A 22,013-nucleotide genomic window follows, 5' to 3' on the forward strand; every position below is an offset into this window, starting at 1 on the left:
ACAATATCATTATGGGTCATCTGCGATGCGCAAAGAGCACGCACGCACAAGTAAAACAAGCGCACACATGCGCTCCCACTGCGAACTGACAGCAAAGGTAAGTAGAACCCACCCCTGGACTACTTGTATTGAATATAACAAAGATTTGAAAAACTGATGAATTCTGTCTTTAATAGTAAAACAAAAATAGGAAAAATAAATTAGTTAGGGAAACAGGAATGGCAAAATAAAAAATAAATTTTATCAAGCAGAAGATATTCATGCAACTTTGAATTGAAAAGATTAAGTTACGCACCAACAACTGCATTTTAAGGAGCTGCTGATTCAGTTCTACAGAGGAATTATTGAGTCTGTCATTTGCACCTCTATAACTGTCTGGTTCGGTTCTGCAGCCCAACAAGAAAAACACAGACTTCAGAGGATAATTAGAACTGCAGAAAAAATAATTGCTACCAACCTGCCTTCCATTGAGGACCTGTATACTGCACGAATCAAGAAGAGGGCCGTGAAAATATTTACAGATCCCTCACATCCAGGACATAAACTGTTTCAACTCCTACTTTCAAAACGACGCTATAGAGCACTGCACACCAGAACAACTAGACACAAGAACATTTTTTCCCCCCCAAAGGCTATCACTCTGCTAAACAACACTGTCAAACTATTTACTAAATCTGCACTACTATTAATCTTCTCATCGTTCCCATCACCAATCTCTTTCCACTTATGACTGTATGACTGTAACTTTGTTGCTGGCAATCCTTATGATTTATATTGATATACTGACCATCATTTGTGTTGTAAATGTTGTACCTTGATGAACATATCTTTTCTTTTATGTACACTGAGAGCATATGCACCAAGACAAATTCCTTGTGTGTCCAATCACACTTGGCCAATAAAAAATTCTATTCTATTCTATTTCCCCACCAAAATATTCCTCTGCTGAAAACTTTAAAAACCATTTACCCATTAAATAACAACCACGTAAGGAACACCGAGCATAACAATACTTGAAACCCAAATAACTTCCTTAAATAACTGTTTTCCAAGAGCCTATTGTAGCTCTATCAGAGTAGAACCTCAAAAAATTAGCCATAAACAAAGGACTATTCCCAAAAACGCAACCTCCGCAAGACCCATAAGCTTCGCTAGCATCCAATGAGTAACCGGCTGAAGCTTTACTATGAGGAACGATAGCAACAGCTCATTTTGTGATGGTGAATATCAATTTAATATCAAACTAAAATGCCAAATGTAATATCATGCCGAAGAGGTGAACGTTCACAGTTGTCCTGCAAACTCTATCAATCAAAACCTTAAAATTAAGAATAAACATCTGAATATAAAAGGACTTTGGCGCAGTGTATGAGAGGTATGCAAATTAAGCCACTTTTTCTAATTTTCGGACATTTTCGTCGTACACGGTCATCTGTCACGTGATACTCCTGTTCGGCTCCGAAGCGAGGATCTTCACGCATGTTCAGAGCTCAGGAAGTAGTTTAGAGGCGGGTTGGGGGAAGAGAGGAAGGTTGCTAAAAATGAGCTTCGTCTGGCAATTTCTTTTACTCGAAACCTATTTAGAAAATCTAGGCATGGCAATAGCAGATTGCGTTTATTTAGTTCAATTTCTATTAATTTAGTCTAATCTTAACCATTTCTAACGCATAAATAAAAATATTATTGGAGGATTTGCCCGTGAGTACTGCTCCCCCCCCCAAATAAAGGGTGCTGTTAAATGAAAACCAGTCCAAAATTTCAGAAACTCTTTACGGACATAAAAAGGAATTATGTCTTGCTGAATATTTATTAAGGCACATAATATTGAATTATATTGTGAAGTTATAGTCTTCGCATGGATTGATTTACTTCCAATGTAAACACAATTCATAATTACATTTACAACGTGTGTAAAGTAACATTTACTGCTAACTGGAATTGTGTAATTTTCCAGGCAGTATTCAGAAGTCAATTTTACAATTGTAAAATTGATTTTACAAACTGACTTTTGTAAAATTGACTTCTGAATACTTCTGATTTACAAATTTTTAAGCACCACTGTAAACTTGATGATTGTTGTTTTTACTGAATAAAAGTTATCACCCTCACCCCATGCTCAAGGGCAGACATTTGGCAATGCTGCTATATTATAATAACCTAGCAATTCTCTCCCTTACTCAGAGGGACTTAGGAAAAGTTTGTGGCCCTTACAAAATTCTTATGGATTCCTGAAGAAGACCCAGCAACCATCAACACCAATGACAGAAAGAACTAACAAAACAAGAACAAGTTCCAGCTTTTAACGATCTTGCAGTAATTTTTCAAGCCTCTGAATCTAGCAGGAACAATATAGAATTATCTCTACCAAAACCAGTAAATAGTACCAAGACAATCCTTGACTTTTTTTCCCCTCTAAAGTGGATAAATACCTACTGCCTTTTATTAAGCTGCTTAAGGCTAAACCTGTATGCCAAATGCTATACAGTGCAGAGATATATACCAGTATCTACAAGTATCTCAGACCCTGATGCTATTGTGAATTCTCTTACAGATTTCATACTGTATTCCAAAGACTCTAATTTGCATGGGTACTGGAATAATCCCACTGGAGGTAAGATTCATGTTAGCCATCTCCTTTATTGGCTCAAAACTCTATTTTTCTTTTTTTCTTTTTGCTATTTTGTCTTTGATGACATCACAAGATGGAAAGTAAAAATTATAGCTGATCTGTTTTATTGCAGCCCTCCTGTCCACTCTGCTATCTCTATGCCTAGAGAAAGCAAAAGCTGAGATTTGCCAAAAAGTCTTTGATATTGCATGTCTGTCTGAATAGAGCTGCTAGATTCTTAGCAGTGATCTGATCCGGAAATAATATCATGAGCAAGTCCTTTTATCTAAACTTCATTTTATCCATTTTGTTTTGCTTCATTTTATTTTATTCTTTGGCTTACTTTTTATACAATTACTTTTTAATTGGCAGATCTGGAGAGTGGCTTTATTGCTCATACTATATTTGAATTTGCTTCTATACATTGCTTTAGAGTTAGCATAGAATAGAATTTTTATTGGCCAAAATGTGATTGGACACACAAGGAATTTGTCGTGGTGCATATGCTCTCAGCATACCAAGGGAATCGCATCCCTGTTCGAGGGACCACCTCCGTCCGAGTCGAGTACGGCCCTCACAAAAAGACCCTGCCCATCACGATCGTCGAAGGAACTCTGCCCAGTCTGTTGGGACTAGACTGGTTTCGTGCCCTGGGCATGGGAGTGACTGGCATCTACAGAAGTGACTGTAACCTGAAAGACATTCTCTTTAACGAGTTTGAAGATGTCTTCAAGGACTGCCTGGGCAAGTACAAGGGGACCCCTATTTCCTTCAACTTAGACCCCCAGGTAGCTCCCATTAGGCTTAAGGCGAGGAGAGTCCCTTTTGCCCTAAAACCAAAAATTGACAAGGAGCTAGATAAGCTCATAAATCAGGGGATTTTGGTGCCAGTCGATCACGCAAAGTGGGAGACGCCAATCGTCACCCCAATAAAACCAGACGGGTCAATTAGAATTTGCGCTGACTACAAGGCGACGCTTAACAAAGCCTTACAGAAAAGCGCTTACCCGGTTCCCGTGGTGCAACACTTATTGCACTCTTTGGGGCAAGGGCAAGTCTTTGCAAAGTTAGACTTGGCCCAAGCCTACCAACAACTGCCCGTAGACGCCCGCAGCGAAGCCCAAACGATTGTAACGCACAGGGGGCCTTCAAGTGCACCCGATTGCAATTTGGGGTGAGTGTGGCACCAGGGCTGTTCCAAAACCTAATGGAACGACTTCTGCAAGGGCTCCCAGGGTAGTTCCCTACTGATGATGTCCTAATTTCAGGGAAAACATGGAGGAATTGGGGAGCGTTAAGAAAGGTTCTGGGCATTTTCCGGACAGCCGGATTAAAAGTCAAGGTAAACAAATGCCAGATAGGGGTCGAATCTCGAATTCTTGGGCTACCGGATAGACAAGAAAGGAATTCACCCCACTGAGAGCAAGGTCAAGGCAATTAGAAAGGCTCCAGCGCCCAAAAACAAAGCAGAGCTACAGGCATTCCTGGGGGTAGTGAATTTTACGCGGTCTTTTAAAACAAAGCGACCGTTGCTGAACCGCTGCATAGGCTTTTAGGAAAAATAATGTTTGTTTTCTTAAATCTGCAGATTACTAAAAAGTTGGCTCTTCAAGATAACAAAATTACAGTGATTCCTTTGAGAACCTTTTTGTCCATTCCGTACCTCACCCATTTGAACCTTCAGAGATGCAAGATAAAAAGCATTGAGGAAGGGGCTTTCAGGGGATTAGGACAGTTAGTTTACCTCAATCTGGCTTCTAACAATATAGCCTTCATCTATCAAGAATCGTTAGATGGCCTCTCTTCCCTCCGTCAACTTATTTTAGAAAATGAAATTTTAAAAACCAATAGACCATTCATAAACAGAAAAACAATAGGTAATGTTTTGGGCCAATGGCAGATTTAAAATGTTGACTGTATGCCATAGTGCTCACCCAATATTTTGGCCATTGTACAACAGTCAGAAACTAATAATTTAAAAGAGGTACCATTGTTTTTATCATTCTCATTAGCCTTCTGGGTTAGTTTTATAATTTCGTCTTATCTTGGTGAAGATTTCCAAAAGAACACACAACTATGGATTTTTATTACAGCTATTTATTTTAAAGTTTTTATGACTGCTCATCTCATGTCTGAGTGGCTAATAATATTAATATAATTAGCATAACAATGTGTTTTAATAATCACCCCTCAAACAGATTAAAATAATCATAGTACATTGTTTACCTTATTATAATATCTATGCTAAAGTTTGGTTCTTTTTTTGGCAGCAAGCCAAAACTCATTTATTTATTATTCAAAGAATCTAAACAATTTCAAAGAGCCAGAAACTTGGCAGTTTCAAGAGCTATTCTGAGACATCCTGATGTCTAGAGTATCATGTGGCTTGTCTTTGTTTAATGATGTACCAATCATATCATTCTTTGACTTTCACTTCCCATCTTGGAATGGATTCCTTCTGGCTAAGGCCTCCATGCAGCCACAGAGGCATGCTTCCTCTAATTTTACCTTTCTTTTCCCAAGTCTTTTGCTTTCCAGGAAGTGGGCTTCTGCCAACTTTCTCCTGATAACAGCCATGATTACAGAAATTCTGATTGCTGAACACTGCCCACAAATCTGTACCTGTGATAGTATCAAGCATCAAGTCATTTGCTCCAACAGGAATCTGACTAAGGTGCCTGTTAATATCCCTCAGGTGAGTCTATGGGAAGGCATTTATTGAGGATTTTCCCAGGATGGTTTACAATGTATTACAATCATAGCATTTTTTTAGAAAATAATCAGATTGAAGAAATAAAGCCAGGCGCTTTTGGGCAACTTGATTCCTTAGTTTATTGAATCTGGCCAAAAACTCATTTATTTATTATTCAAAGAATCTAAACAATTTCAAAGAGCCAGAAACTTGGCAGTTTCAAGAGCTATTCTGAGACATCCTGGTGTCTAGAGTATCATGTGGCTTGTCTTTGTTTAATGATGTACCAATCATATCATTCTTTGACTTTCATTTCCCATCTTGGAATGGATTCCTTCTGGCTAAGGCCTCCATGCAGCCACAGAGGCATGCTTCCTCTAATTTTACCTTTCTTTTCCCAAGTCTTTTGCTTTCCAGGAAGTGGGCTTCTGCCAACTTTCTCCTGATAACAGCCATGATTACAGAAATTCTGATTGCTGAACACTGCCCACAAATCTGTACCTGTGATAGTATCAAGCATCAAGTCATTTGCTCCAACAGGAATCTGACTAAGGTGCCTGTTAATATCCCTCAGGTGAGTCTATGGGAAGGCATTTATTGAGGATTTTCCCAGGATGGTTTACAATGTATTACAATCATAGCATTTTTTTTTAGAAAATGAAATTTTAAAAAACCAATAGACCATTCATAAACAGAAAAACAATAGGTAATGTTTTCGGGCCAATGGCAGATTTAAAATGTTGACTGTATGCCATAGTGCTCACCCAATATTTTGGCCATTGTACAACAGTCAGAAACTAATAATTTAAAATAATTTAAAAAGAGGTACCATTGTTTTTTATCATTCTCATTAGCCTTCTGGGTTAGTTTTTATAATTTCGTCTTATCTTGGTGAAGATTTCCAAAAAGAACACACAACTATGGATTTTTTTATTACAGCTATTTATTTTAAAGGATTTTTATGACTGCTCATCTCATGTCTGAGTGGCTAATAATATTAATATAATTAGCATAACAATGTGTTTTAATAATCACCCCTCAAACAGATTAAAATAATCATAGTACATTGTTTACCTTATTATAATATCTATGCTAAAGTTTGGTTCTTTTTTTGGCAGCAAGCCAAAACTCATTTATTTATTATTCAAAGAATCTAAACAATTTCAAAGAGCCAGAAACTTGGCAGTTTCAAGAGCTATTCTGAGACATCCTGATGTCTAGAGTATCATGTGGCTTGTCTTTGTTTAATGATGTACCAATCATATCATTCTTTGACTTTCACTTCCCATCTTGGAATGGATTCCTTCTGGCTAAGGCCTCCATGCAGCCACAGAGGCATGCTTCCTCTAATTTTACCTTTCTTTACCTGATACAAAAGTCATGGTGAGATGGAAAATCTCACAGTTTAAGAAGCAACTAGACTAGGAACAACTACTTCAATCTATTTTGCAACTGATTTGTGTAAACTGGTTTGTCTGCTTCCAAAATCTATTATGATTTAAACAATTTTTAATTCTAATATCCATCAACTACCTGGCAATGAAGATTAATTACAAACCATTTAAAAAATGGACTATCTCATAGCAGTCTTGATTTGTGACAGCATATAATTTCTTGATTTTCCATTAAAAATAAAACTTTGAGGAATTACTATGATGGGCCAAAAATCCAGTGAACAGGGAGCTATTAAGAATAACACTAATGTTTGTTTTCTTAAATCTGCAGATTACTAAAAAGTTGGCTCTTCTAGATCACAACAATTTCACTCAAATGCCCAAGGATGCCTTCAGGTACTTGCCCAACCTCTTTGCTTTCCACTTGCAACACAATTCAATCAGTCAGCTGTCTGATAATGCTCTGGCTGGAATGAAACAATTACGCTGTCTTTACTTAACAGGAAATCATATTACCTACTTGTCTCCTAAGGCTCTGAAGCAGGCCAAGATGCTAGAGAAACTGCATCTAGATGAGAATTCTTTGCAAGAAATTCCCACCAAGGCCCTTAGAGGATTGCCTATACTCAATGAACTGAAATTGTCTAAAAATCCTATAAAATACATTGGGAACGGTGCTTTCCTTCCAATTGCAAGATCTCTGCAGCACTTGTATCTGGATAACATGGCCCTTCAGGAGGTCTCAGACAGAGCTTTTGTCAGGAGCCCCTTACTCCATACTCTTAACTTGCACAACAACCAGCTGTTGGTATTGCAGCCCTTGGTAGAAATGATCCACCTTAAAAAAATAAATTTAACAGGCAACCCTATGTTTTGTACCTGTCAAATGCGTCCACTCAAAGAGTGGGCTGACAAGGCAAAAATACACATTGACCTAGTATGTCCTGGTCCTCCGGCCTTCAGGGGAGAGCACTTGGAATCCTTGCAGGCAACAGATATGAAGTGTAAACATCAGACTTTAGAAGAGGAGCTGCTTCCAACAATAATCAGCAGAAAGCCAGAGGAAGGTACTGTAAAATGTCCAAAAGAATGTACCTGTTTATTAGATTACCAGCATGGGAAGTGTGATAACAAAAATCTCTTGTATGTACCCAAAGGATTTCCTGGCAACACTCAACTTCTGGACTTGCAACACAATTCAATCAGTCAGCTGTCCGATAATGCTCTGGCTGGAATGAAACAATTACGCTGTCTTTACTTAACAGGAAATCATATTACCTACTTGTCTCCTAAGGCTCTGAAGCAGGCCAAGATGCTAGAGAAACTGCATCTAGATGAGAATTCTTTGCAAGAAATTCCCACCAAGGCCCTTAGAGGATTGCCTATACTCAATGAACTGAAATTGTCTAAAAATCCTATAAAATACATTGGGAACGGTGCTTTCCTTCCAATTGCAAGATCTCTGCAGCACTTGTATCTGGATAACATGGCCTTCAGGAGGTCTCAGACAGAGCTTTGTCAGGAGCCCTTACTCCATACTCTTAACTTGCACAACAACCAGCTGTTGGTATTGCAGCCCTTGGTAGAAATGATCCACCTTAAAAAATAAAACTTTGAGGAATTACTATGATGGGCCAAAATCCAGTGAACAGGAGCTATTAAGAATAACACTAATGTTTGTTTTCTTAAATCTGCAGATTACTAAAAGGCACAAACTTCATCGGATGCATAAAGTACATAAATTGATGTAGGATTTAAATCAGGATGAAGTTGAGGAGAGGATAGATTGTACTTATACGGCTTACATATAAGACAGATTACAAGTAAATCAATTAATAATTGTATTTTTTAAAACAAAAACAATTGTATTTGTTGAGATTTTCTGAGTTTGCCTTTTTGATGTGAGTTCAGCAATCACCTCATTAATAGTGCTGTTAAAGTCCAGTTTTTCCAAAACTCATACTCTGAGGTCTTCTATGCATTGTCCTAGAAGTTGCAGTGCTCTTATATTACTTTGCCTGTGTTTTAAATCCTGATGTCAAACTTGTGTTCATTGATTTTGTTTGTCCTGCTTATCCTGCGTAGCATTCAAAGGGACATTGCTGGTGGATAATCTATATATATAAAAGCGAAAACCAGTCACACATTAATCATGAAATCTTCAGAACCGTAAAGCCTACAAACATGAAATTTGCTGCGTATGTTCCTCTTGGCTTCTAGGTCCTCACTAAGAAAGGATTTTTAGAAACGACTATCAGAGCATTAGTATTTCCTATATTATTATTAACACGCTATGATGTACTCCCCCTCCCCACTTGAAAAGAAATTTGTTCCAAATGAAAAACACAAACAGAGGAGTTTCTCTTTCACTTTTACTTTCACAGCAGCAAGCAGCTTTACTACAGAACAGTTGAGCTAAGCCACACAAAGTCTCCTTCCTGTCTCCTTCTTCCTCACACAGCAAATACTGTTTGAGTTTCCAAACACCCCTCAACTCTCTCACACACTGACAGGATGCTAGCCAGATGAATACTGATGGATGCTGCGGGCTGGGACATTTTACTCCCCCTCCCCCTCTGTTCCAACTGCCAGTTGCATTATATTAACCACACTCTGATGCTTCGGAGTTACACATTCTACATTAAGTTTCAGGTTGCAAATTTCAATTTATCAAGCCCGAGCACATAGTTTCATAGCGAAGCACGGGCGTCCAGCTAGTGGCATATATCACATCAAAGGAAGACCATGGGAAGACCTATAACTTTGTTTTGGGAACTGTAATAGTGCTATTGGTATAGAAGGGAGCAAAGAAGACAGTTGGGTTTGTTGTAACTTCTGATTCCTATGTTAGCATTGATCCTGCTGTTCCTTGTGAGAATCTGCATCAAAGCGTGATTGATTGTACACAAGTGTAGGCCTGCATATCCAAGATCTGAGAAAGTGCACTGCCATTGTCCAATTTAAAGGGTTGCTTATTAAGAATATAGAGAATATCCAGCTGTATTCCAACACCCCCTGTAGGGTAGAGTAATGGAGATGCTGGAAACATATTTTTCTTGTTTGGAAAAAAGGAGTAAGTGCTGCTGTTGATTCATAAAACCCCGGAAGCCCAGGAGAGTTAATTGGAAACAGAAATAACGAATAGTGATTGATTGACTGATATTCTTTCCATTCAGCTACTACTGGCTAACTCAGTCGACAAATTATTGGTTGGTTGGTTGGTTGGTTGATTGATGAATGTTGGCATATAACAATATACTGTGGTTATAGAATAAATAAATATACTGTGCTGAGCTTGTATATGAAATTTATTTGATGGCCAGGGCCATCAATACTTTCAGGTTACTAGTAGTTGAATTTATGATGCAGAATGGGTCAAACAAGGATATGCATGACTAGCACTGACGATGTTACTTAGGGTAATGAAACATCTGCAAGGAAAAAATCAACCTCAGAGAGCACTAAGGCCCCCTAATATGCATTTTCCCTTTGATTTCAGTGAAGGAAGGAAGGGGTTATTATTGTTTTGCTGTTGTTTTTAATGTTGAACTACTGTTTCTCTTTCAATGTTTTAGCATTTCCTAACTTTAGACAGCAGGAAACTGTAACACCTAATTGCTAGTAGTGGGGACCACATACACAAAAATATGCCTGCGCAGCTATAGTTTGTTTTGTTTAGTGTTATATATTATTTCAAAAACCCAGATGATGAAAATAATTTGTGTGGTATTGATAGTTAGTCGTTAGACCATGTTACGCCAGTTTCCCCAAAGTATAACCTCACCAATATGGAAATAAAATGCAAAAATAGATATAAATGTATCCATTAAATAATTAAATGATTAGAATTTCCAGTAAAGGAATACAGGAAGTAAAACCATCAGCCTACAGTTATTGGCAATATTCTGTGGAGTTTCAGTTTAAAGTATTTCCCTTATCTGGATCTGTTTCCCTGGAACCTGAAAGTTGCTCTTATATTTATAATAGTTATAGGATGAAAAATGGAATAGAATAGAATAGAATAGAATTTTTATTGGCCAAGTGTGATTGGACACACAAGGAATTTGTCTTGGTGCATAAAAGAAAAGATACCTTCATCAAGGTACAACACTTACAACACTTAATGATAATCATAGGGTACAAATTTAACACTTAATGATACAACACTTAATGATAGTCATAGGCTACAAATAAGCAATCAGGAAACAATATAAATATAAATCGTAAGGATACAAGCAACAAAGTTAGTGTCATACAGTCATAAGTGAAGGAGATGGGTGATAGGAACGATGAGAAAATTAATAGTAATGCAGACTTTGTAACTAGTTTGACAGTGTTGAGGGAATTATTTGTTTACCAGAGTGATGGCGTTTGGGGAAAAACTGTTTTTGTGTCTAGTTGTTCTGGTGCGCAGTGCTCTATAGAGTCGTTTTGAGGGTAGGAGTTGAAACAGTTTATGTCCAGGATGTGAGGGATCTGTAAATATTTTCACAGCCCTCTTTTTGATTCATGCAAATATTTGTGAAGTCCACAAGCCTTAAAGTTACTAAGGTTGGAGACTCCTGGACTAGATGACCTCCAGGTCCCTTCTAGCCCTGGATTATCCTCTGAAGCTGCATCTAGTGCCAGGTTTGTACCTGTTCTGTCTCCTTCCCCACTTCAGACCCATGAACTGGCCTTCAGCCAGTGGATTAATAGCTCTTATCAGTCCTGGCAGAGAAATCTCAGCTGCCTATCAAAGTTCAAACAAATGACTCACGTAGCAAGACTTTCAGCTCTTTTTTAAACGGTTCAGCTAAACTTTTGCTTCCCGTGGAGTGAAAGCAGTCCCAAAGCTCCTTATATATCCTGTGGGGTGGGGCTCCTGCCCCACCCTTCCTTTTTTTTTTTTATTTACATTTATATCCCGCCCTTCTCCGAAGACTCAGGGCGGCTTACAGTGTATAAGGCAATAGTCTCATTCTATTTGTATATTTACAAAGTCAACTTATTGATACCGTGTTTCCACAAAAATAAGACCCTGTCTTATATTTTTTTGAACCCTGACATAAGCGCTTGGCCTTATTGCCATGCGCTCAAAAGCCCGATTCGGCTTATTATCAGGGGATGTTTTATTTTGGAGAAAACAGAGTACTAAAACAGCAACTAATACAGATGTGAGAAAAGCTGTTTATTACCTTATTTTGCTTCTTTTCTATCGCTTAAGTATTCCCTTTTTCACAATTCTTCAAGCTGCTGTTCTATGTGTTGAAAGCTGTTAAAACACTGAGAAATTTAAGTTTGCTGTTGCGCAATCTTGTACATAGGCAAAAACCTGAATGTAGTCCAATGAATACCTTTCTTTTCCCAAGTCTTTTGCTTTCCAGGAAGTGGGCTTCTGCCAACTTTCTCCTGATAACAGCCATGATTACAGAAATTCTGATTGCTGAACACTGCCCACAAATCTGTACCTGTGATAGTATCAAGCATCAAGTCATTTGCTCCAACAGGAATCTGACTAAGGTGCCTGTTAATATCCCTCAGGTGAGTCTATGGGAAGGCATTTATTGAGGATTTTCCCAGGATGGTTTACAATGTATTACAATCATAGCATTTTTTTTTAGAAAATGAAATTTTAAAAAACCAATAGACCATTCATAAACAGAAAAACAATAGGTAATGTTTTGGGGCCAATGGCAGATTTAAAATGTTGACTGTATGCCATAGTGCTCACCCAATATTTTGGCCATTGTACTAACAACCAGTCAGAAACTAATAATTTAAAATAATTTAAAAAGAGGTACCATTGTTTTTTATCATTCTCATTAGCCTTCTGGGTTAGTTTTTATAATTTCGTCTTATCTTGGTGAAGATTTCCAAAAAGAACACACAACTATGGATTTTTTTATTACAGCTATTTATTTTAAAGGATTTTTATGGCTGCTCATCTCATGTCTGAGTGGCTAATAATATTAATATAATTAGCATAACAATGTGTTTTAATAATCACCCCTCAAACAGATTAAAATAATCATAGTACATTGTTTACATTATTATAATATCTATGCTAAAGTTTGGTTCTTTTTTTGGCAGCAAGCCAAAACTCATTTATTTATTATTCAAAGAATCTAAACAATTTCAAAGAGCCAGAAACTTGGCAGTTTCAAGAGCTATTCTGAGACATCCTGGTGTCTAGAGTATCATGTGGCTTGTCTTTGTTTAATGATGTACCAATCATATCATTCTTTGACTTTCATTTCCCATCTTGGAATGGATTCCTTCTGGCTAAGGCCTCCATGCAGCCACAGAGGCATGCTTCCTCTAATTTTACCTTTCTTTACCTGATACAAAAGTCATGGTGAGATGGAAAATCTCACAGTTTAAGAAGCAACTAGACTAGGAACAACTACTTCAATCTATTTTGCAACTGATTTGTGTAAACTGGTTTGTCTGCTTCCAAAATCTATTATGATTTAAACAATTTTTAATTCTAATATCCATCAACTACCTGGCAATGAAGATTAATTACAAACCATTTAAAAAATGGACTATCTCATAGCAGTCTTGATTTGTGACAGCATATAATTTCTTGATTTTCCATTAAAAATAAAACTTTGAGGAATTACTATGATGGGCCAAAAATCCAGTGAACAGGGAGCTATTAAGAATAACACTAATGTTTGTTTTCTTAAATCTGCAGATTACTAAAAAGTTGGCTCTTCAAGATAACAAAATTACAGTGATTCCTTTGAGAACCTTTTTGTCCATTCCGTACCTCACCCATTTGAACCTTCAGAGATGCAAGATAAAAAGCATTGAGGAAGGGGCTTTCAGGGGATTAGGACAGTTAGTTTACCTCAATCTGGCTTCTAACAATATAGCCTTCATCTATCAAGAATCGTTAGATGGCCTCTCTTCCCTCCGTCAACTTATTTTAGAAAATAATCAGATTGAAGAAATAAAGCCAGGCGCTTTTGGGCAACTTGGATTCCTTAGTTTATTGAATCTGGCCAAAAACTCATTGGTTTACTTGCCAGATATGGTTTTCCAGGGACTTCAGATGACCAAGTGGATCAATTTGTCCTATAACTCACTTAATGTGTTTGCCAACGAAGCTTTTGGTGGATTACCAACACTCAGAAATCTAAGTCTACATCATAATGAATTGCAGTTCTTTCCCACTGAGGCATTGTCTAGACTATCTGGCATAAATCGGCTGGATTTAGGACACAACCCCATCACTTACATTGATGAGGAGGCCATTGATATGACTAATCTCAAACAGCTTCACTTGGATAACATGGCCCTTCAGGAGGTCTCAGACAGAGCTTTTGTCAGGAGCCCCTTACTCCATACTCAGAAATTACACCATCAATCACTTTCTATTGTTTTCTATGTGCTTTTCTTGGTAAAACAGGGGTGCTTTACTATTGCTTACTATAACTTGTCATTATTATTAAAGTGATCATCCATCTCTAGCATTTTTCTATATAAGGGCTGTCTGCTCCAGGTGCCTGCTCACTGTAGACAGGCAGCCAGGATGGTCTTCATGCCTTGAAGAATCCTGCTGTTAGTATATCCTCTTGGCCTACATTACCAACATTTGTCATTCCTTCCTCCCAGAAAGAGACAGCCACCACAATGAGGCAGTACAGCAGGACCTGAGAGGAAATTAAAATTAAACTAGAAGTACAGCCACTTTAATAATAATGAGAAATGGAGAAATACAGTATTCGTTCTTTCATTCCAAAAACATTGCATCAAAATGTGAAATACTGACTTCCACAATTCTCACAAATATTAGCCTGCAGTTTTCTTGGATTGTTGGCTACACTTTGAGAGAGGTAAGAGTCCTAGGGCCAGGATACAAGCTAAATTAATTAGATGATTATCATCACTCTGGGTATTTAATAATTTCCTTCTGAAAACATATTACAAGTGACAACTGAAAACATTACAAGTACATTTAGATAAACTGAATCTGGAGAGTGCATGCAGACTTTAAGCTGTACTTTTGATTGAGGCTAATTATAGTCAGCTCGGATAAATGTTTTCTTCTGTTTCTTCATCTTGGCCAGCTTAAATGTTTTTAATTTCATTCAACATCCCCTTTGGTTTTCTATTAGTGAGGTCAATAACTAGATCTCTAGAAGTATAATAAACATCATTAATTCTTCCTAAATAACATGTAGAATATGTTACTGAGGGCCCCATATCAGAAATTACACCATCAATCACTTTCTATTGTTTTCTATGTGCTTTTCTTGGTAAAACAGGGGTGCTTTACTATTGCTTACTATAACTTGTCATTATTATTAAAGTGATCATCCATCTCTAGCATTTTTCTATATAAGGGCTGTCTGCTCCAGGTGCCTGCTCACTGTAGACAGGCAGCCAGGATGGTCTTCATGCCTTGAAGAATCCTGCTGTTAGTATATCCTCTTGGCCTACATTACCAACATTTGTCAATCCTTCCTCCCAGAAAGAGACAGCCACCACAATGAGGCAGTACAGCAGGACCTGAGAGGAAATTAAAATTAAACTAGAAGTACAGCCACCTTAATAATAATGAGAAATGGAGAAATACAGTATTCGTTCTTTCATTCCAAAAACATTGCATCAAAATGTGAAATACTGACTTCCACAATTCTCACAAATATTAGCCTGCAGTTTTCTTGGATTGTTGGCTACACTTTGAGAGAGGTAAGAGTCCTAGGGCCAGGATACAAGCTAAATTAATTAGATGATTATCATCACTCTGGGTATTTAATAATTTCCTTCTGAAAACATATTACAAGTGACAACTGAAAACATTACAAGTACATTTAGATAAACTGAATCTGGAGAGTGCATGCAGACTTTAAGCTGTACTTTTGATTGAGGCTAATTATAGTCAGCTCGGATAAATGTTTTCTTCTGTTTCTTCATCTTGGCCAGCTTAAATGTTTTTAATTTCATTCAACATCCCCTTTGGTTTTCTATTAGTGAGGTCAATAACTAGATCTCTAGAAGTATAATAAACTTCATTAATTCTTCCTAAATAACATGTAGAATATGTTACTGAGGGCCCCATATCAGAAATTACACCATCAATCACTTTCTATTGTTTTCTATGTGCTTTTCTTGGTAAAACAGGGGTGCTTTACTATTGCTTACTATAACTTGTCATTATTATTAAAGTGATCATCCATCTCTAGCATTTTTCTATATAAGGGCTGTCTGCTCCAGGTGCCTGCTCACTGTAGACAGGCAGCCAGGATGGTCTTCATGCCTTGAAGAATCCTGCTGTTAGTATATCCTCTTGGCCTACATTACCAACATTTGTCATTCCTTCCTCCCAGAAAGAGACAGCCACCACAATGAGGCAGTACAGCAGGACCTGAGAGGAAATTAAAATTAAACTAGAAGTACAGCCACTTTAATAATAATGAGAAATGGAGAAATACAGTATTCGTTCTTTCATTCCAAAAACATTACAAGTACATTTAGATAAACTGAATCTGAGAGTGCATGCAGACTTTAAGCTGTACTTTTGATTGAGGCTAATTATAGTCAGCTCGGATAAATGTTTTCTTCTGTTTCTTCATCTTGGCCAGCTTAAATGTTTTTAATTTCATTCAACATCCCCTTTGGTTTTCTATTAGTGAGGTCAATAACTAGATCTCTAGAAGTATAATAAACATCATTAATTCTTCCTAAATAACATGTAGAATATGTTACTGAGGGCCCCATATCAGAAATTACACCATCAATCACTTTCTATTGTTTTCTATGTGCTTTTCTTGGTAAAACAGGGGTGCTTTACTATTGCTTACTATAACTTGTCATTATTATTAAAGTGATCATCCATCTCTAGCATTTTTCTATATAAGGGCTGTCTGCTCCAGGTGCCTGCTCACTGTAGACAGGCAGCCAGGATGGTCTTCATGCCTTGAAGAATCCTGCTGTTAGTATATCCTCTTGGCCTACATTACCAACATTTGTCATTCCTTCCTCCCAGAAAGAGACAGCCACCACAATGAGGCAGTACAGCAGGACCTGAGAGGAAATTAAAATTAAACTAGAAGTACAGCCACTTTAATAATAATGAGAAATGGAGAAATACAGTATTCGTTCTTTCATTCCAAAAACATTACATCAAAATATGAAATACTGACTTCCACAATTCTCACAAATATTAGCCTGCAGTTTTCTTGGATTGTTGGCTACACTTTGAGAGGTAAGAGTCCTAGGGCCAGGATACAAGCTAAATTAATTAGATGATTATCATCACTCTGGGTATTTAATAATTTCCTTCTGAAAACATATTACAAGTGACAACTGAAAACATTACAAGTACATTTAGATAAACTGAATCTGGAGAGTGCATGCAGACTTTAAGCTGTACTTTTGATTGAGGCTAATTATAGTCAGCTCGGATAAATGTTTTCTTCAACTGTTAAGTTTTGTTTAATTAAACAAAAAACTGTTGACTGTTTTTATTATAAATACACTAATTTTCTTACAATTACTGGACACATACTGTAACATGGGTCAGTGGAAATAGAGGATTGGAGTAATTTTAAATTCCTTCTGCAGTTCTTGAACTTATCATTACCAACTTGTGTTGGCAGGTTTCTTTTGGGGCCTTCACTGGCTTGGGTCCAAATATTAAAAGTCTGTATCTGGAGAAAAATGGAATGTACAATTTACCTAATTTACATGGCTTCACTGCTCTGGAGGTAATCAACTTGAATGATATCCCTTTCTCCTGTGATTGTCGACTTCTCCCATTACGCAAGTAAGTCATTAATTCCCAGTACTCTTCTAAACTAGGAAAATTGTCCCTTTTCTTATATGTTGGAATGAAGAAAAGATATTAATGATCACCTACTAGTAGTTTCATGCAAAAGCAGCTAATGGTAATTAATATATATTCAAAACTGTATTGACTCAAAGTCATACAAGTGCCTGGTGATCAGATCTGTTAAATATATTATTCAAAACTGTATTGACTCAAAGTCATACAAGTGCCTGGTGATCAGATCTGTTAAATATATTATTCAAAACTGTATTGACTCAAAGTCATACAAGTGCCTGGTGATCAGATCTGTTAAATATATTATTCAAAACACAGATGATGAAAATAATTTGTGTGGTATTGATAGTTAGTCGTTAGACCATGTTACGCCAGTTTCCCCAAAGTATAACCTCACCAATATGGAAATAAAATGCAAAAATAGATATAAATGTATCCATTAAATAATTAAATGATTAGAATTTCCAGTAAAGGAATACAGGAAGTAAAACCATCAGCCTGCAGTTTTCTTGGATTGTTGGCTACACTTTGAGAGGTAAGAGTCCTAGGGCCAGGATACAAGCTAAATTAATTAGATGATTATCATCACTCTGGGTATTTAATAATTTCCTTCTGAAAACATATTACAAGTGACAACTGAAAACATTACAAGTACATTTAGATAAACTGAATCTGGAGAGTGCATGCAGACTTTAAGCTGTACTTTTGATTGAGGCTAATTATAGTCAGCTCGGATAAATGTTTTCTCCTTCAACTGTTAAGTTTTGTTTAATTAAACAAGAAACTGTTGACTGTTTTTATTATAAATACACTAATTTTATTATAAATACATTAATTTTCTTACAATTACTGGACACATACTGTAACATGGGTCAGTGGAAATAGAGGATTGGAGTAATTTTAAATTCCTTCTGCAGTTCTTGAACTTATCATTACCAACTTGTGTTGGCAGGTTTCTTTTGGGGCCTTCACTGGCTTGGGTCCTAATATTAAAAGTCTGTATCTGGAGAAAAATGGAATGTACAATTTACCTAATTTACATGGCTTCACTGCTCTGGAGGTAATCAACTTGAATGATATCCCTTTCTCCTGTGATTGTCGACTTCTCCCATTACGCAAGTAAGTCATTAATTCCCAGTACTCTTCTAAACTAGGAAAATTGTCCCTTTTCTTATATGTTGGAATGAAGAAAAGATATTAATGATCACCTACTAGTAGTTTCATGCAAAAGCAGCTAATGGTAATTAATATATATTATTCAAAACTGTATTGACTCAAAGTCATACAAGTGCCTGGTGATCAGATCTGTTAAATATATTATTTTTCTAGAATCAATCACTTTTTAAAGTAGAGGCGGGGAGGGGCTACAGTTTGGAAGAATTGGATTGTGCAATTGAAGCTGCACGATTTGAGATCTTCTCACATCTAGTCCCTCCAGATGTATTGGGCTGCAACTTTGCAAATTTAATTCTGCCACTGTCAGTTTTGGAAGGCAATTTTCTTTTTGCTTCTTAACTGCCACATATTTTAGCTGGGGAAGTTGGGAGGGGGTGGTTGTTGGAGCGGTAGAAAGTTAGTCATAACAACATTCTGTATTCAAGGACATCCTGCATCTGATGGAAACTGCCTGAAGATTGTATCCAATTGAGTGTGAAGAGTTGATTGGACAATGTGACGAACTTGTGGGTGTGGGGCAGGGCTCTGAATTGTCAGCTGGGTGTGGAAAACCTGGAAGCTTTCAGATTCGGGTTTTCCCAGCTGTGCCAATATGACATCTCTAATAAATTGGAACTTTGAGGAACCTCAAGCCTCAGAGCTTTATTTCGCTGGGGGTGTTCCTTGGAACCCTGACACACAGCTTCTCAAAAGGTTTTTTTCTTCAGAAAAGAAGCCCTCAAACAGAGCTTCAGAGGCTTTTTTTCTGAAGCTGTTTCAGAGGCTTTCAGAGGCAGGGAAAAAAAAGCAAAAAAAAAAAAAAGCAAGGCACAGAGCTCACAACCAAGGAACCTGTTGCTAAAATTCATCTTTGGGAACAGCTGATTGGGGGTATTCCAGGAAGCCAATCCACCTGCCAATCAGCTTTTTTCTTATTTTCCTCCCCAAAAACTAAGAGGCGCCTTATACTCAGGTGCATCTTATATGCCTAAAAATACGGTATATAGCTGCCCATGTCACTGAAGGCAACTCTGGGCAATGAACAATAAATAAAAATCAATAAAAACAAAAATATACAATTTGCAATGTACTTCTTCAGTGCCTGTACGACAGAGATGTTCATTCTAGTCTCATATCACCATTATTATATAAATACCCAGGGCTCACTGAACAATTTTATAGCTCCCTGCTGCTTTCAGATATTAACCCTGCTACAATATATAAGGTTCTGTGCAGCAACACTTAAAAATCAGGGGTGAAATGCTCCCAATTCGGACCGGATTGCCTGATCCAGTAGCAATGGCAGTGGGTGGTTCGGAGAACCGGTAGCAAAAATCCTTGCCCCCCACCCGTCCCAACTGAGCCATGCGATGATCAGAGATTATTTTTTTTTACTTTTAAAAGCATTTTTTCTTCCACCGAAAAAATGCTTTTAAAAGTAAAAAAAAGCCTCTGATGATCGCACGGCTTAGCTGGGATCGTTAGAACCCTTTAAAAGCTTTTTTCCCTCTGGCAATCTCAGCTGAGTTGCCTGATCATCAGAACCCTTTAAAAGCATGTTTTCTACAAGCTCTTCAGATGAAGAAGTTGTAGAAAAAATATTTTTAAAAGTTAAAAAAAAAAAAAGTTGGCCACACCCACCCAGTCACATTATCCCCCACCAAGCCACACCCACAGAACCGGTAGTAACAAATTTTACATTTTACCCCTGTTAAAAATCCATCGTAAGATGACTTGTACCATAAACCAGTTTTAATTAGCACCAAGTTTGTCATTCTAGACGACTCTGTTTTTGGAGAGGTCTAATTTGTCATCCATTTAATGTGTCTACTCCTTTTAAATCTTTTAATGCTTTTTGATATTTTGTATCACATCCTTATGCTGGTCTTTGTAATAAAGGCCTAATTTTATTCAGATGCTAGAAATAAAACATCTTAGAGCCTGTCTGCCCAAATGTCGATTTCAACAACAGACTATTAAAGATGCCTCTCCTACCAGAGTTTCATCTATCTGGTAGACAGAATGATTCTTATGTGTAATTATATACCCCCAAAATACTAAAAGTACCGGTACATATATTTCATCAATCTAATAGTGAATTTTAGTGATATGAATAATTGTTTTAAAATGTGTACTTTAATTTTGTGTTGCAAATAGTTTCAAATATTTGTGTAAGTAGAATGGAATAAATATAACTGGATGGTGTGGTACAGTATCCTTACAGAAGACCTGGGATTGTTTACCTGGATTTTATCTCATAGCCATGAACAATGAAAAATTGATTGGGGATAGCAATGCCAAAGAGAAATCTCAAGATTTAAATTTAACTGACCTTTCTTTCTGCGAAGTGTAGATAATGGGAGAAGAAATGGAATAGCAAACTGAACTGCAGATATTCATCAATCACTTCTTTTTAGCAACTGATTTCTGATTTACTTTTCTCAGTGAAGTAATTATAGATCTTAAATGCTAAAATGTTAGCCTAGGTTAAACTTTGATTGCCAAATAGTGATCATACAAGCTCATATAATTGATGGATGAATCTTCTGTTGTAAAGCTGATCAGCTATGTTTCACACTTTTCCTAGAAAATAGTAATTCTGTACTGAGAAAATACTTGGAAACATCATAAACAAGCAGCATTTTTTCCTGCTTCCCTGTTTTCACAAATGAACAATTTCTTAATATCTCAAATGTGAAACCATACAAAAAAATGGCCACAACCCCTTCCACCTGCAAAACTCCAAACCAACAAAAAACCCACCCTTAAATAGATGCAGTAAAATCTGGTAAAACCATAATGTTTCTTCTTTTTCTCTATTTTCCAGGTGGCTTGATAACTTGAATCTGAGAGCAGGGGCTACTTGTGGCTCTCCACCAAATCTATACAGGCAAAAAGTGAAGCTTGTCACTATCTTTCAAAATTGCCCAGGCTGGAATATCCACAAGGCCAAGCAAATCAGCTAAACTGTATCCAAAATCAGGGATGGAACTTGCTCCAAATAAGGGATGTAGGTGAGGAGCTCAAGAATTAAAGAAAAGTAAAGCATGAATGAGAAGTCTCTTGATGGAAACATACTTTCAGTTTCTCATAATGATAAGGAATTTGAGAAAGACGACCTTGGTATATGCTTCTATCATCTTTTGATTTACATTATTTGTCTAGTTACAATGATCAGTCCAGCAATGTGAAAAAAAGAAAGTACATTCAAAATTATGGATAGTATAGTTGTAGTCTCTAAACTATTATAATTTGGAAAATATGTACATTTATTTTGCATTATATATTCAGATAGCAATTTTAGGGCAGTACAAATCAGTCCATTTGGGAAGCAAGATTTAGAAATGTTTTCCATATGTTTGTTTGCTTAAAAAAACCCACCTGATT

At 37.0% G+C, this 22,013-nt stretch overlaps 1 protein-coding gene across 1 annotated transcript; it reads left to right on the forward strand.

Moving 5' to 3' along the window:
• Positions 1-67: 67 nt before the first annotated feature.
• LOC131202561 (chondroadherin-like protein) lies at positions 68-21,606 on the forward strand. Its single transcript, XM_058191666.1, has 8 exons — positions 68-97; positions 2,552-2,611; positions 4,197-4,396; positions 5,718-5,874; positions 7,026-7,433; positions 17,287-17,453; positions 18,381-18,590; positions 21,454-21,606. The coding sequence occupies exons 1-8, from the start codon at positions 68-70 to the stop codon at positions 21,590-21,592; spliced, it is 1,371 nt and encodes a 456-aa protein (XP_058047649.1). The 3' UTR covers positions 21,593-21,606.
• The last annotated feature ends 407 nt before the right edge of the window (positions 21,607-22,013 follow it).

Source organism: Ahaetulla prasina, chromosome 7 (assembly GCF_028640845.1).
Source record: "Ahaetulla prasina isolate Xishuangbanna chromosome 7, ASM2864084v1, whole genome shotgun sequence".
Lineage (NCBI taxonomy): Eukaryota > Metazoa > Chordata > Lepidosauria > Squamata > Colubridae > Ahaetulla > Ahaetulla prasina.